The following is a 14,963-nucleotide window of genomic DNA, read 5'->3' on the forward strand; positions in this document are numbered from 1 at the left end:
CAAGTCCAAAGAACTTTATTGTGTACAAAGCATGAAGAGTGAATTTAGTTCTTGTATCCTCTGCTGGCTCTGCGTCCTCTGGCGCGCTCAAACTTTCTACCCTTGGAAAGCACATAAGGCCTAGGGAAGAAGTGTGCATGGATTAGTAAAAGCACAACACACATACTGCTGTATATACATACACACACATTTGGGATTTGCCTGAGCATTTATTTGCAACAGTCTACAGCCAAATGCAGTTCTATCCAACTTGAACTTAATGTATGAGAAAAAGTTGGGCCACTACATGTATCGACAACCCAATTATATTAAAAATCATGTCAAACAGTAAAGTCTTTGGAGCTCTTAAGCAGACTGCGGAGCCATAACCCTTTGGAGGGTCACAGGCCTCCAGTTCTGGCCCAATGGATTCCAACTTTGCTGCTTTTATATGTTACAGTATGACAGTCAAAGTGAAAGAACACAAGCCAAGGGTTAAAGACACAAATAACACTATATACGAAACACAAAATTAAATGCTTCCCCCAGTTACAAAAGGTTTTAATTTAATTGTGCTAAATGTAGGCACAAGGCAGTCAAAATAATGAAAAAAAACACGAAATAAAATTGTGGATAGTCAGATAAGTCAGGAAAGAGGTATGCAGCAATCACCCAGTAGCTAATTAAAGGACAAGGAAAGGCTAAGTCACTTGGGAATGCCAAAATGTTAGGCACTCCCAAGTGACTTATTGCTTACCTTGTACCCCGGGCTGGTGCCTGTTAGGAGAAAACAGCACCAGCCCGGGGTACCTGCGAGCGAGCCCATCCTCCTTCGTTTTGCCGGGACCCCACAACAGGCGCATGCGAAGCAGAAAGCGCTACAGGTACCCCGGGCTGGTGCAATTTTCTCCTAACAGGGGCACCAGCCCGGGGTACAAGGTGGGCGATTTAAGTCACTTGGGGGTGCCTAACATTTTGGCACCCCCAAGTGACTTTGCCTTTCCTTGTCCTTTAATAGAAGGAATAACAGATCAATTCTTGTGCATAATAAAATCTAGACAACTTACTTAGTGTGACTGTGTGGAGTACCAGGTGCCTTGCCAAAGTGTCTGTATACTTCACGGGCCTTACGAGGTCCTAAGGAAAAAAAAATATATAAAAGTTACAAGATACCAGAATCTGTACAGGTGAAAGTGCAGCCTTGTCTTTAATGCCAGCATGTGCCTTTCACCTACTGGTGTGACCTAGTATGTGCAGCTAAGGGGGCATGACGAGTGCCCATGTTCCACCCATACAATAATATCAGTAACAATGTGACATGCCGTACAATTAGCCATTAAACAAAAGCAAAGATTTTCAGCTTAGACAACCGAAGAGTATAACATTTAGTATTCATATATATTATTTATATTATTGTGGCAGCGACCCCTTGTGCCCATCTCAGACCATATAGAATATACTGGTAGTTCAGTTTTAGATCTTACTGTACATGGTCCAGGATCATTGGGATGACACTGCATATGGCAGGGCAGCACTGAATGGAAATGTACCTGGGCCTGGGATCTTTTACAGAACAGGAGTACCAGCCTGGGGTAAAATGTATGCATTTGTATTCTCTGGTGCTGTCAGACAGATTGGCACCCCCCCCCCCAGAGAATACCACATACCATTTCCTTTAATGGTCTAGGTAATAAGGAGCAGGTCCAAGTAATAAGGCGCAACCCAATGTGACCACACAGTCAAACATGAAAAATTTTACTTTATTAGCTAAGCAAACCTACAGTGAATGCCAGGAAATACAGTGAAGCCAGCCTTTAGCTTTCTTATCACAAAGGTCAACAAAGCCACCACATCCTTAGGGCTATGTTACACAGTATGTTTAATTAAATATTTTTTGAAGACGAGACTATTTAACAATGAAGGACACCCCCCTCCTCACTGTAGCACTCTACAAGATTTGCTAGGTGAGTCTTGTATACGATTTTAACTTGAGTAAGCACAATATGCAGATAAGTATGCTCCCGAAGCAGTGGCTATACTAATATCTTTAATACATTAAAAATATCACTGTGGCTTTCCATCCTGAGTTCAGTAGTATGTAAAACACATTATTAAACAACCAAGCCTAGTCTAATTACCTGATAGAAGAACAGTGTTCTGGCCTTTAGGGGCAGCAAGGGCAAGCTGGTCAAATGTCATGATCTGACCTCCAGCCTTCAGGATTCGGCTACGTGCTCCACCGGTCATTTTAAGTGCGCACACCTGCATTTAAAAAAAAAAAAAAAAAGTTTAAGCAAATAAATTGTGTTTGTGTCTAATATTTTGGCACCCCCAAGTGAAATACATTTACATGTCCTTTAAAGGTGGTGTCTTTAAAGCAAGCCAGACTCCTGACTGAGTGGGCACATGAAATATCCTTTTCTATGTATTGCTCAAAATCAGACCATGATGGGCTCAGGAAGGCTTAAGAAGAGCACAGATAAACCCTAGCAATATTTTAAGCTAAAGAAGAGTCCTTATAATGTCTAACCTTTAAATGTTTCTCCTTATTTAGTGTAATGGCCAAACTTGTCCATGTACAAAAAAAAGTATAAGCAATACATTTAAAGAATTTCTCCTGGCACTGAAAATCCAGATCATGCAAGAGGCACAACATTAAATACAGTAAATATAAGAAGTGTAAGAAGAATCTGATGGGGCCCTTTACCTTCAGTTTAGGGATATCATGGATCCTGACATCATCTGTGATACATCCCACCACCACTGCAGTCTTGTTTTCACGCCCTGTCAATTTCATTTTGCGAATCTAGGAAAAAAATTAAATAATGAGAACCTTTATCTTGAAAACAAAATTACATTTTTTAAGAAAGAAGTCCAAGACAAATTTTAAATCTTAAAGGAGGAAAGGTAAAAATCACTGGGTGGTGCTGAGCGGTTAGTGGACTATATAGATATGTAGCCATGTAATGCTGGCACAACCTAGGATTCACTGTGGGACCCAGGGCTACTTATGCACTCATGGCATGTTTGTAGGTAGGTTAACCAAAAGGTAATACACCCTCCCTTTGTCAGGATCCTGACGAAGGCAGGGTGTATCCCACCCGAAACGTTGATCAAGGTGGTCATAATAATGCAGCTCCCCGACTGCATATATATATGTGTGTGCGGCTCCGTTACAGAAACGGTTCGATTGAGGATAAGGACCTGCCAGTCCTGCGGAAGGCTTGCACCACTATTGCAGTGAGTATAGCAGCGACAGGTGTGCAGCTTTAACAAGTGTGTTTGTATCTTAAGTTATAGTTTGACACTGACAGTGTATCACAGAAAAGTTAATTCCCCATTGCTAAGTAAGAGCTCAGTGACAAAAGCCAATGCGTTTCTCAGAGTATTTTTATTCTCAGAATATTCTCCATGCTATACAATCAGAAACCTTCCTGGAAATAGCCCTAAACACAAAATGAAGATTGAAATATGCTAATTATATAACAGGAATGCTAGTTATGACAGGGAAATGCTACTTATATAGTAGAAATTCTGCATCTAAGAATGCTGAAGCACAAACATATTTAGCTAACAATTTGTAGCATAAGCACAAGGTGCTCAGCATCTTTACCAAATCAATGTAAATGGCATCCTTTAACTTGTGAAGGGAGCAAAGGCTCCAGCAATGCCAAAACATTAAGGATATGGATACAAGGCTGTGCTGACCTACATTTAAGTGTAGTGCATTCCCTGGCATATTATACCCCCTACCCATGAAATTGCTGACCTGTGTTAATATAAAAAATATATCATGGTTTAACTATGCCACATCCAAATGGTTTGTACAACAGGAATACCTCTTTGGGTTTTACTCCTCCTAGTGTCAATCAGCCAAGTGATAAACATGCTGATGCTCAAATGAGTTTTATTGGGTCAGTGCAGAAGTGGCAAAATAAAAAGTAATAGTACAAACAGCAATAGTACACGAGAAAATTACTATTAAAATGAATGATTTTCTGCAAGTACTTGAAACAAGTATGGGCTACATGCAATAGTAGTTTCCTCTAATTCCTTTTTGGCAAAATATTCTTTTGTGCACACATTTTAAACTTGTGTGCCCTTTTTAAAAGCTATGTGCTGAGGTCAGAATCAATACAAAATTGTGTTCTCCCACACAGCTTAGAGGGAACATTGGCTACATGTGACCCTCTACACACTACTACTTCCAAGCACACAGAAAAGAAAAATTACAGTTTTTGTTCTGCAGTTCTCCACTTTGAATTTATAATGCTCAGGCCACTGACCCTGGAAACCATGCAGGGTTTTGCATAGCAGAATAAGAAATACAAGTTGGCATAACAAAAAAAAAAAAAATAACTCAAGAAAAAAAATAGAGAACCAACTGCAATACGACCTAGAATAAGCGTAAATCTACAACATAAGGATAGGGTCCCCTGACCAAACTTTGTATAATGTGCCATGGGCCTTCAGTTTGGCCATAAGAGCAATAAAACACACATGGTCGTGGCACAAGAATGCAAACACCAAAACAATAACTTTCTCTTGTAAAATTAAAGCTGTAAAATTCTCATTTAAGAAAAAAAATGTTCTGTTTACTCACAGTTCTGATTATAATTAATGCACGAGTTACTTGCCCAGAAAAAGTACTGGCAGCCCCAAAAACCCAAACATATAAACAAGATGTGATGGCTGCTCTAAACTTACATGTGCTTGCACACTGTAGTGTAAACACTGCCATGCTGCTACGTAGTGTGCAATGAGCAAATGTTGCCTTTAGCCTGTAGGAACCAGGTGTTCACTCAGGTATCCATACCCTTGCAAACCACCACCTACCCAAACTTAATTCACATTTAAGCCACCCTACACCAATTTGTTACTATATTAGCAATATAATGACAAGTTGGTGCAGTCTTTAAGCACATTATACTTACAAGACGGGACAAAGAGAGGGGTGGCCTGTTGGTTCGGCTCATGAACAGACGCTTCAGAACCACCCTGTTGAAACTTGAGTTGGTACGTCTGGCCAAGAAACGATAAAGCTAAAAAGCAAGGTACAATTTACAATTAGCGGGATATTCAAGTCAACCAGACAGATATTTATGGAAAATAATCATAAAAACACTACCTTTACTAAAAGCCTCAGATAGATATCCTGGCTCTTGGGCTCCTTTCGCCGCACCTTGCGGTCCTTGTTGTGACGGATATCTACTCCCTAAAAAGGGATGGACGAAAAAATTAAATATCAACACTGTGTGAAAAAAACAGTTCCTTTCAAAGGCTACATTATGTTGGCCCAACGACCGCAGCTGGGATTGAACCAAATGATATTGGGGTTCAGCTGTACTTCCGAAATAAAATGATGAAAGAGAATTCGTCTGTAGGAGGCATCCTATGACAGCCAAGTGACATGGCATCACCCAGAGAACTGCAATGTGAAAGCAATATTCCTTTGGATATTTCACTTCTCTGGTTTTGGCCCCCAATGTAACAGAAGTCAGTTCTCTTGATCAGCTGGCTTCTGCTACATGGTTTTACCAGCAGTAAGCAGCCAGACAGATATGGTGTTCCATAGTAGTTACAAATCATTTTAATTAAGGTACATAATGCAAAGTTTTAGGGTGGAGTTCCCCTTTATTTGCTATATAGTAGGCAAGTAATACAGAATGCCATTGGTCCCTTTACTGCCAAACCCCAGCTATTTGGCAGCGGGGTGCAAAGCCATTTCAGTGCATTATTCCCATACTCTGCATTAAATATAAAGAGACCTATGAAGAGGAAGCCATGGACAGACTACTACACACAGTAAGGAAAGTGAAGGAGCTGCCATAGAGACAGACACTGCAATCTAGAGGGGAGGATCCAGAAAGGAAAGATCTAAGTTTGAGACTGAATGACTTATCTAGAGCGAACCGTCGGGGCGCCACAAGTAGGAAAGGGCTGCTCCAGGCAAGGCGATCTGGTTAAGCGGTAGCCATGGACTAACTCACCTATTAGGGTCCCCATTGGTATCATGTGTATAACCAGTTCAGGTTCAGAGGGGAGTGACTGTCATATTAGTGTCTCGCTACCCGCTCTGGTTCTGAAAAGGTTCTTTAATCCCATGTTTCGGCCACTGGAACATGCCAGGTTCGCTTACTTAACCAGCTGCCATAGAACAGTGTGTGCCCAGTGTCAGGCCCGAAGCTGGATGAAGGAAGAGTTACACATCCTTTATTTAACAAATGTTATTGCACAGTTTCTGTCCCAAGACTGGCCCGGTCTGGTAGCCCACACTGGTAGGATGCCAGTCATCCCCTGATTGTGAGTACGCGGAGAAGAATAAAGCGGGATTGCGGCGGATTATAAGGAAGTCAGGTTTCTCACCATGATGGCGGCTGTAGCAGCAGCGGCTTCTCGGGGAGGAAAGGAAAGAGACAGGCGCGGCGAACAGGCTTATGGGAACACAAGGTAACCGGAAGTTTGTGGTGGGCGCTCTACCCCTAGCACTCGATGGTGTGCGGAGGACTAAACTGATGGTAGCACCCTATACTGATGTGACCAATTCAGAACGTTAGTTGTACAGTGCGGGTGTTTTTGTTTAGGGAGTGCCTGCAGCGATAGCTTTATTGCTTTCTACTTGGCTCTTTCTAGCAGCGGTTTTAGGTTAGTGTAGGTTACTACATTATTTGGGACACACATCTCATACATACATACATACATACATACATACCTGCATGCATAAGTGCTATTGGGGTTGCCGCTTCACCCATGTAATGCTGCAGACTGAATTGCTTTATGTGCAGCCATGCAGGGTGTGGATACACGATGTGGCTGGCATTAAAAGGGTGAGGTGGCAACCCTAATGCTGTAGGGTTGTGCTCTCTATATATAAATTAAATTACAATAAGTTTGGCCCTTCTGCGTTTTCTAGACGTGCCCATGAATTTTCAAGTAATCTGGTAATCCTAAAGTAGGGTGAATAGAGCATTTGTCCTGGGCCCACAAGTTCAATTTTTCAGGTTGGAGGGAAGACTAGAATGATGTAACCAGGACCTGTTGTTCGTATTGTCATCTAGGGGTGTATTTATTATAGCATGTAAGGCACCCTTGCCCATAGCAACCAATATCATGGCTATCTAACTGCTGATTGGTTGCTATGTGCAAAATCACTTACGATGTTGGTTTATGCACTATAATTAATATCCCCCTAAGTGTTTAAGTTCTCTAGTGCTGTGCAATGTATTTGGTGACAGTTGTGGTAAGTTGCTATAAATTGCTGATCAATTGCTGGTGCAAATGGAAGCTAGTTTTTCCAGCACCAAATATAATACATATCTGTATTATATGTTTGTGTGATGTCAGAAACACCAATAACAAGGACTGTAGCATTTCTCTTATTTGTATTCTTAAATGTAAGTGCCAGCGCCACAAGTACAAGGAAATTAGACTACCCAAGGTGGGTAATAAAAGAAAATTGTTTAGGGTCCTTTTTTAAACACATTTGCAACTTACATGCTTTTTTTTTTTTTTTTAAAGTTTCAGAGCTATTTAACATTTTATTCATTGCCAATATAAAGAGTTTTGTAATAACAATGCCACCTGTTAGTTCCTGTAACTGGTTGGAGTATGATAGGTTCAGAAGGAAAAGAGAGAACTGTTCTGATGTTGCTCTGCTGCACAGGAAAGAAATCAGAAACCCCAGATGCCTTTTCCCATCTTGATGCCCTTGATGTTACTGAGTAACATCAGAACAATTTCTATCTGAATATCTCTGACCTTAAATGTCTATGAAGGGTTTCATTCATCTAGGTCATAGTATATCTAGTAGAAATAAATTTAGAACAACTGGACTTGCTGAGTAATCACTGAAGACATTTTACTACTCATCTGAGCAGCTTCTTCAGTTCAAGTTGAGTTGATGAGTAGTAGTACTTAACTTGAACTGAAGCTGCTGCTCAGATGAGTAAGTCCAATTTCTCTAGATTTACTCCTAAATACTCTGACCATACAGTTTAAAGCACTGATCAACTGGTGGTTATTGGCAGTTAATAAAAAGAGCTGCTTCTTAGGCCAATAAATTAATTTTCTGCAAGACATCGCTCAGACCTGGCATTACAATACACGTAATTATTGTATACAGGCTTAAAAACATATACAATACAAAAACATATTTCTTTTCTTTGATGATTTTGACCCGAAGCAGGAAATTTCCTGCAGAAGTCTATGTTTGGGTCACCTTATCTTTCTTGCTGGTATATTGGCTCTAAATGTATTGCACAAAGCACCATCTAGTGGCCAAACATCATATTATAAACTAGAAATGCTGTAATGTACATTTCTCTTGCTCTATATATATAAACAAGAGGTGGCACTCTGCTTCAGTCTTTATCCCGGGTGCAAGGTAAATTGTTTAAACATTGAAAAAAAAAAACCAGCAACACCAGATTTATTGCAAAATTAGTTGTGTATTGAAAAATGCATGAACAGCCAAGGTTATGTTTCGGTTCCCGTCGGGAAGAAAGGTCCCTACAGAGAACGAAACATAACGTTGACTGTTCATGCATTTTTCTATACACAACTAATTATTTTGCAATAAATCTGGTGTTGCTGGTCTTTTTATATATATATATATTTCTGATATTATTTCACTTAAGACATAATGGGACATAACCTAAGAATTGTAATTCACCTCCTCACTCACTCTGTAAATAAACACTGGAGTAATTAGTGGGAGTTGGTGGGCAGAAGGATGAGCATATCAATGAGGACAGGAGGTTACTATGGGAAGCATCATAACTGATGAGTTGCAAGGGGTGGAGAGGGTCTGAAAATGATTATTTTGCTGGGGGGGGGGGGGGCATAACCAGTAAGTACACCTCTGTAAATGATCTTCAAATATTCAGATAAGGGGGCCTTGGAGCACCTCTGGTAACCAGCATTATTTAAGCTAGGACTTAAATGGACCCCCTATGGATATAGCAGTGTATTCACAACAGGGATCTTAAGCCCCATAATAAGTTAGAAGGTCAACCTGGGGGCCCCATTTATTACATTGTTGGTCATCTGGGACTCTGGGTAGAGGGTCCTGCTGACAAGTACAGTACGGCCTCAATGAAAATAAAATTAAAACATCAATGGAAGCATGACCACACATCTTACCCACCCTATATATCAAAACCTCTGCCACTCACACTCAAGCAAGCCACAATTTGCCTTTTGACACCTTTTCTGCCATGGGGCCACTGATTGCAGTACCCTCTTGTACCCAACTTTTGCTGGTCCTGAGGAAACATTATAATTGTCATTACCTTTTCCATTAAGAGGGGACTCCCACATGGTTTGTATCATTGGGCACCTTTCCTTCCATTACAGTGTCACCGCCATCCATCACTAAAGAACTTTATAGCAGGACAAAGGCTGGATATGTGTTTCATACCTCTGTGTCTTTGTATTCACAACATCTTCTAATACTTTTCATAAACCTTTGTTATTGCACCCACTTACTCATTAATAACACAGCAGTTATGTAGGGGTGTTGCAAAATGACAGCAGATCTAGTAACCCATAGTGACCAGCAGAATAATACATTAATTCACGTTACTGCGTGTTCAGAATGAGAACATTCCTATCTAACTTTGCTATGACATAGAGCGTAATTGCCGCGTCTCCGCCCACTCGCATACACCGACACCGCCAGTCCCAAGCATCAGCACCCAGGCAACCGCAGCAAAACAAACGCCCCTCTGTATATTTAGAGGAAGACGCCGATTGGTCAAATGGCAGCCGGTACTTTTATACAATTGGCTGCCAGGGCTGCCTCTCATGATCTACTCGTGAACTAGGGCATTCTATTCTTGCGCCAGCGAGTTGCAGTTTCTCCTCACTTCCTGTTAGGCACCGCTGAGTCAAAGCTGTGGGAGTCAACTGGATTCGGTGCTCCGGCTCGGCGGTGCAGCATCTCCTCCTCTTGGTTAGTTATTTCTCGCAGTGTGCCCATTATCGTCATACGTGTTTGTGTTATGTCGCTGACTCTCATGGGGTGCGTTTTACTGTAATTATCCTGATCAACCCATTAAGGAACATAAGACAGAGCCAACTCCGAGGAAACTGAGCCAGTGGTCCTCCTTAGGTGTCACTGCTTGGGCACCATCCCAGGGCTCGTCTTACTGCAAGGTCAGTGTGATGCATGAGAGTATATCTCTCTGTATATAAGATACAGTAGTATTCTAGCATACTGCATTCTAGCTTCCCATTCCCCTGCTCTCTAGATTGTAAGCTCTGTGGGGCAAGAAGTGTTTTAGCCTAGCATAACATAGTAATGTATGTATATCTTTATTTATAAAGCACTAGATATGTACGCAGAGCTGTACAGTAGAATACATTCATACAAACAGGGGGTTATTAAGATAATAATAGATAAATAAAAGTATAACAATAAATACAAATATATGCAAGATACAGTTGCAATAAGTTAAGAGTCAAAGACACAAGAGGATGCCCTGCCCCGTAGAGCTTACAATCTATATACAGTAATCATTTGTAATTTCTAGGATGTAGGAATACATGAATGTAGAATTCATGATAATGATCCTAACAGGATACATTAATGGGACAGGCTGGTGGAAATTACCGTTTTTGGGGTTCATTAATTTATTTTTTTACAGTTTTGGCTACTAGTTGGTTATCCCCCCATGTTGGCAGAGTGTATCCGCTATAGTCTCATGGGGCATATTGTAGGAGTTTTCTCCATTCTTCTTCATTTTTATAGAAGGGAGTGAAATGCCAATATAAATGAACCCTTTTACGTTGTCAATTAGTTTATAGTAACTCTTGTAGTGAAGGGCAGTATATATAGAGTACTTTGGGGGTTAATGGAAATTCCCATCATATTTGGTGTGTCCTGTAAAAACATATTGCCCTCCAAAAAACTGTAGTTACCCTTAGAAGGGGTAACGGTTCCCTTGGCCTGTACTGAGAGGGGCTTGTTGCCTATAGTAGGGTATGGTATTGTACAAGCCCCTAAATTTTCTTTTATAGTTATTATCGTCCACCCATGTATCTGTAATTATTTTTTTCTACCCATAAAAACTATATAATAGACCAAAATTAGAATTAACCGCTCTGCCCATTATTTAGCTGAACTAACAAAGCCTAGTGTTACAAAGTGCTCAGGATGACTACGCTTTTCTTTGAATTCTTATACAGACCTTTATTTTAGCATTTAACTTGTTTTTCAGTAACAAAAATTATTTTTCTTTGTGTGTGTTTGCAGTAAAGAAGAACAGTAAGTTAGTGTGCTTTGCCACAATGAGTCAGTTCATGGTCATGTGTCTGTGACCCATATATTCTAATTATGCACGAGGATTTTTAGCATATACAGAGTACACCCAGCGTGTATTCATGGTACAGTCAGCCAGTTTGGGGAACTGTGTCTGCACATAAAAGAAAAACTGCATTGCTCATAAATCATGGGCTCTGATAAGGTACCCCTGAGGGGGTTTCATAAACTGTCCAGCAGTGTCACTTATGACTGTCAGCATTGTTGGTAATCTAGACATCTGGGGCACATTATTATTGTTATTATTAATAATCATTATTCATATAGCACCAACGTGGTCTGCACCACTTTAAAGAGATTATGCAGAGATTCATTATTAACATTAGTCCCTTCCCCAGTGTTTTAGCAGAATTTTAAGTGAAATATGGGCGATATGTTAGGTAACATTGCTAATATTGGAATTGTTGCAGGTTGTGACTGCCATACTGCTTTACAAACTATTAATACCAGCAAAAATTCTGTGGTACTGCAGGTGCACAAAAGTGCAGAGAAAGTAGGCATGAGGGCCCCCAGTCATTTGTGTACCTGCCCTTCTGGACATATTCATGCGCCACGAGATCCTATATACTGCATGTCTTATTTTTCTTACTCTGGCATTGCCCTCTCTCTTTCATTGCTGTTCCAGATGGGAAGGAAATGTAGCTATTTATTTTTAACCTTTATATTTTTCTTCTTATTCCCAGGACAGCAGGAATGTTTCCGACCTCGCAATGACTTTATGAATATTGTTCTATTTTGCAAATGTTCTGGTTTCAATAGTTATTAGGAAAGCTACAGATGGGGTGGGCGTTTCTCCCTTTCAAAATTTTAGGTTCTTTTCTGTCATAGACAAGGAAGGAATTGAACCCTCTCTCTGAGTGCTACAGGAAGAACTGAAAATGTCATTTAAATCCCATGGGCTAAGTCAAGGCTTTTTTGAAAATACATTGTAAATATGTTGATTGTATTGGAACTGATGCCACTTGACCCAGCCACAGGCAATTCTTTGGAATATAGATATAATGGTACGCCAAGTCCAAAACGAAGCACAACCAAGTGAAAGGAGAACAGCTCTGATGGAGATCAAAACAACTTTTACTTATTTATGTAACAAACTTCAAACAGTAGGAACTCACAAAACCAGTCTTCCCTGTTTTTATGCTTTTAAAATAGCAGAACACTTTCTCTAGTGAAATAAATTAAACAAATACACAGTTTGCTAAAAAAAAAAAAAATCTACATAGGTTATATAGTATTGGGGTGTAAGGTGCTTAAAGGGTAAATAAATTGGGCTGCTGTGCCAATTCCAATGTCTAGATGTTCTGTACATAATCATTTACAGCCCTATTTGGACTCTAATGCACTTAATTCCTCTGTTGTTGTCTGTCTTATCTCTGCATGTTTAGTAACATAAAACAGTTCAGCACAAAGCTGAATGTTTAAGTATTGTTTATCACTGTAAAAAGTTTGGCATGATGGTGTCCCTATAAGATGATGTGGTGTAAGCATAACTGCAACATTGCCCTAGATATCTCCTAATAAAAAAAGCAGGTATTTTGTTTGACTTGCCCTTTAATTTCTTGCAAGCAAGTTAATACACATTGTTTTTTGTTGGGTCCCAATTATTAACTTGGTCCTTGTGCATTTTCACTATAGGAAACCTGATGTAGATTGGGAAGTATGTTTTGCATGTTGGTAGTAGGGAGATTAGATTGTAAGCTCTGCTCATATTGGCAATTAGATATTCTCTGTATCTGTCAGTACCAAATAAATGAAGAACATTCATTATAATAAGAGAGGTGCTATAGGCTATTTTTTTTATGAAAAAAGGCAGGCTTTTCAGATGTGAAGCAGTTAATACTGTATGCATACCAGAATATGGCAGCTGGGGGGCTGTTGTTTGGATATACCCCCAACAAGATCCGTTCCTTTGCACCAGAGGTTTTCTATTTGCATTCAAGTTGACCCATTTTTTTGGTGAGGACTCTCTTATCTCATAGCCAGGTTACAGATATAAATCCTAAGTTTTCTAGAGCAGAAAATAGGTCTACAAGTTTGGCTTCCATGAATCTATAACAGCAAACAAGCTTTCATGCCAAGTCTCACTTTAACTGGCTGTACAGACTGGGCTTCCCCATTCATGGTTGTGGCCCCAACTTGGGGAGGGGCACAGCAGCCCCAGGGAGTGGCAAAGTCTGCTTTCGGACGATCTTATCCACAGTATTGGCCCGTTTGAATAACAAGTGCTGTTGGAAAAGGGCCATAACAGTAATGGAATTAGAATCGAGTTGGGTGTACTTTGATCGTAGCAAACAGTCTTTGCTGTCACATTATAAAGCAAATGCGCTGTTTGGCTTGCGGCAGAGAAGTGGATGTTGCTGAAACCAACTTTCTGTAATTAATGGAAGAGCAGAGCAATAAAATGTGAGGGGCTGAAGGTTGAGATTGCTGTAGTGCAAAGCCGTACCAGAGATCCTCTTGCACATGCCGTTTTGTCAGTGCTGCTTATCTGTAGGGCCATTCATTCGCAGCTCTGTTTACATGTCTATATTAAATGATAGTGTTAATGTACATATATTCAGTAAGCGTCCACTCAACCCTGAACAAGAAATGCTCCGATGTCCTATAGTGTCCTGTGTATTATAACACAGGATTAATTTAGTTTTTGAATTTGCTTCTGATTGCTATATTGTAGGCTTCATTCTTTAGTGAGAACTATTTTATGTAGTCTTTTAGCATGGCGCAGGCAATTCTGTTTTTCTTAATTATTTAGCTTTTTAGTTCTGTGGCTCTTAGTTTAGAGTCTTAATTTGTTATCAGATGGTGGATGTGTCACTGAAGCTGGCCATACTATGCCAGTGAAACCATGAAAGTGTGCATTGGAACGCCAAAATTGGCCCCATGTGTGCACTGACAGGCTGATCCGGTGCAGTCAATGCATACTTAAGATAGGCTGATAGTGAGTAAATCCCCCTTTTCTTTGCTGGTATAGTTGGGCACAAATTGGGCTAACTGGATTATAATACGGGCCTACAGAGACCTGTCGGGAGGATCACTTTAATATCCCTATGTGCTCCTTGTCCAATGCAATTTTCAAACATGCCCAATTGACATCTAATCTAGTTTTTGGCATACAGCCGAGCAGACCATTGTCAGGGCCTCATACACAGGCCTATAAGTGGTCACGTTGGTCTGAAGAGTCAGCAGCTTTTATTGGCATATGTATAGCCAGCTTTACTCCCATAGTTAGGGTAAGGGCCCACGAGGCTGATTGGCAGCCTGCGTATAAGCGCTTGTATGCAGGATGATAATCCGTCTTGTGGGGCTTTACCCTTAGTCCGTGGTGTAAAATAGGAGATAGCACTGCTTCTAGAAGAGGAGTAAGAGAAGGCCTCAATAAAAATCTAAGCAATAAGATTTAATAACCATCAGGAACTAGTCTTGAAATATGTCTGCCTTCTGGTCGCTATGGATTGCTTACCCCACCAAACAGGTAGCATTTTTACATTTCAGGAGGCAGGATACAGAGATAAACAGATAAAAAAAAAAAGTTCCACATTGTCTTGGAATGTCTGTGCCTTACCTATTTAAAAAGCTCCCTCTAAGTAGGATGAATTAAATGAACAAATATATAAGGATACCCTCCAATAAACTCTCTGGATACTTATCCCCACATCCTGTACTT

General features: G+C 40.4%; 2 protein-coding genes across 4 annotated transcripts in view; one reads left to right on the forward strand and one right to left on the reverse strand.

Annotated features, from left to right (window-relative positions):
* Window positions 1-6,431, reverse strand: rpl18 (ribosomal protein L18). Its single transcript, NM_001011030.2, has 7 exons — window positions 6,346-6,431; window positions 5,108-5,194; window positions 4,914-5,021; window positions 2,687-2,785; window positions 2,118-2,241; window positions 1,047-1,116; window positions 1-120 (listed from the first exon to the last, which is right to left on the reverse strand). Exons 1-7 carry the CDS (start codon window positions 6,346-6,348, stop codon window positions 45-47), a joined length of 567 nt encoding a protein of 188 aa, NP_001011030.1. The 5' UTR covers window positions 6,349-6,431; the 3' UTR covers window positions 1-44.
* sphk2 (sphingosine kinase 2) overlaps window positions 6,342-14,963 on the forward strand; it is a 22,556-nt gene continuing 13,934 nt past the window's right edge. The window contains exon 1 of one of the 3 annotated variants that reach the window (XM_031906420.1): window positions 6,342-6,429. The gene's annotated coding sequence lies outside the window, so the exon portion shown is untranslated. Of the gene's footprint in view, window positions 6,430-9,773; window positions 10,135-14,963 lie in introns of those variants that run through there. The other 2 variants (XM_004916240.4, XM_002938279.5) reach the window with 2 other exon arrangements.

This window comes from Xenopus tropicalis, chromosome 7 (assembly GCF_000004195.4).
Source record: "Xenopus tropicalis strain Nigerian chromosome 7, UCB_Xtro_10.0, whole genome shotgun sequence".
Classification (NCBI taxonomy): domain Eukaryota; kingdom Metazoa; phylum Chordata; class Amphibia; order Anura; family Pipidae; genus Xenopus; species Xenopus tropicalis.

Coding starts and splice junctions, on each gene's coding strand:
- rpl18 (NM_001011030.2), bottom strand. Junction 2,242..2,686: donor ATGATATCCCTAAACTGAAG/GTAAAGGGCCCC, acceptor TTTTAAATGCAG/GTGTGCGCACTTAAAATGAC. Junction 121..1,046: donor ACTCCACACAGTCACACTAA/GTAAGTTGTCTA, acceptor CTTCTTCCCTAG/GCCTTATGTGCTTTCCAAGG.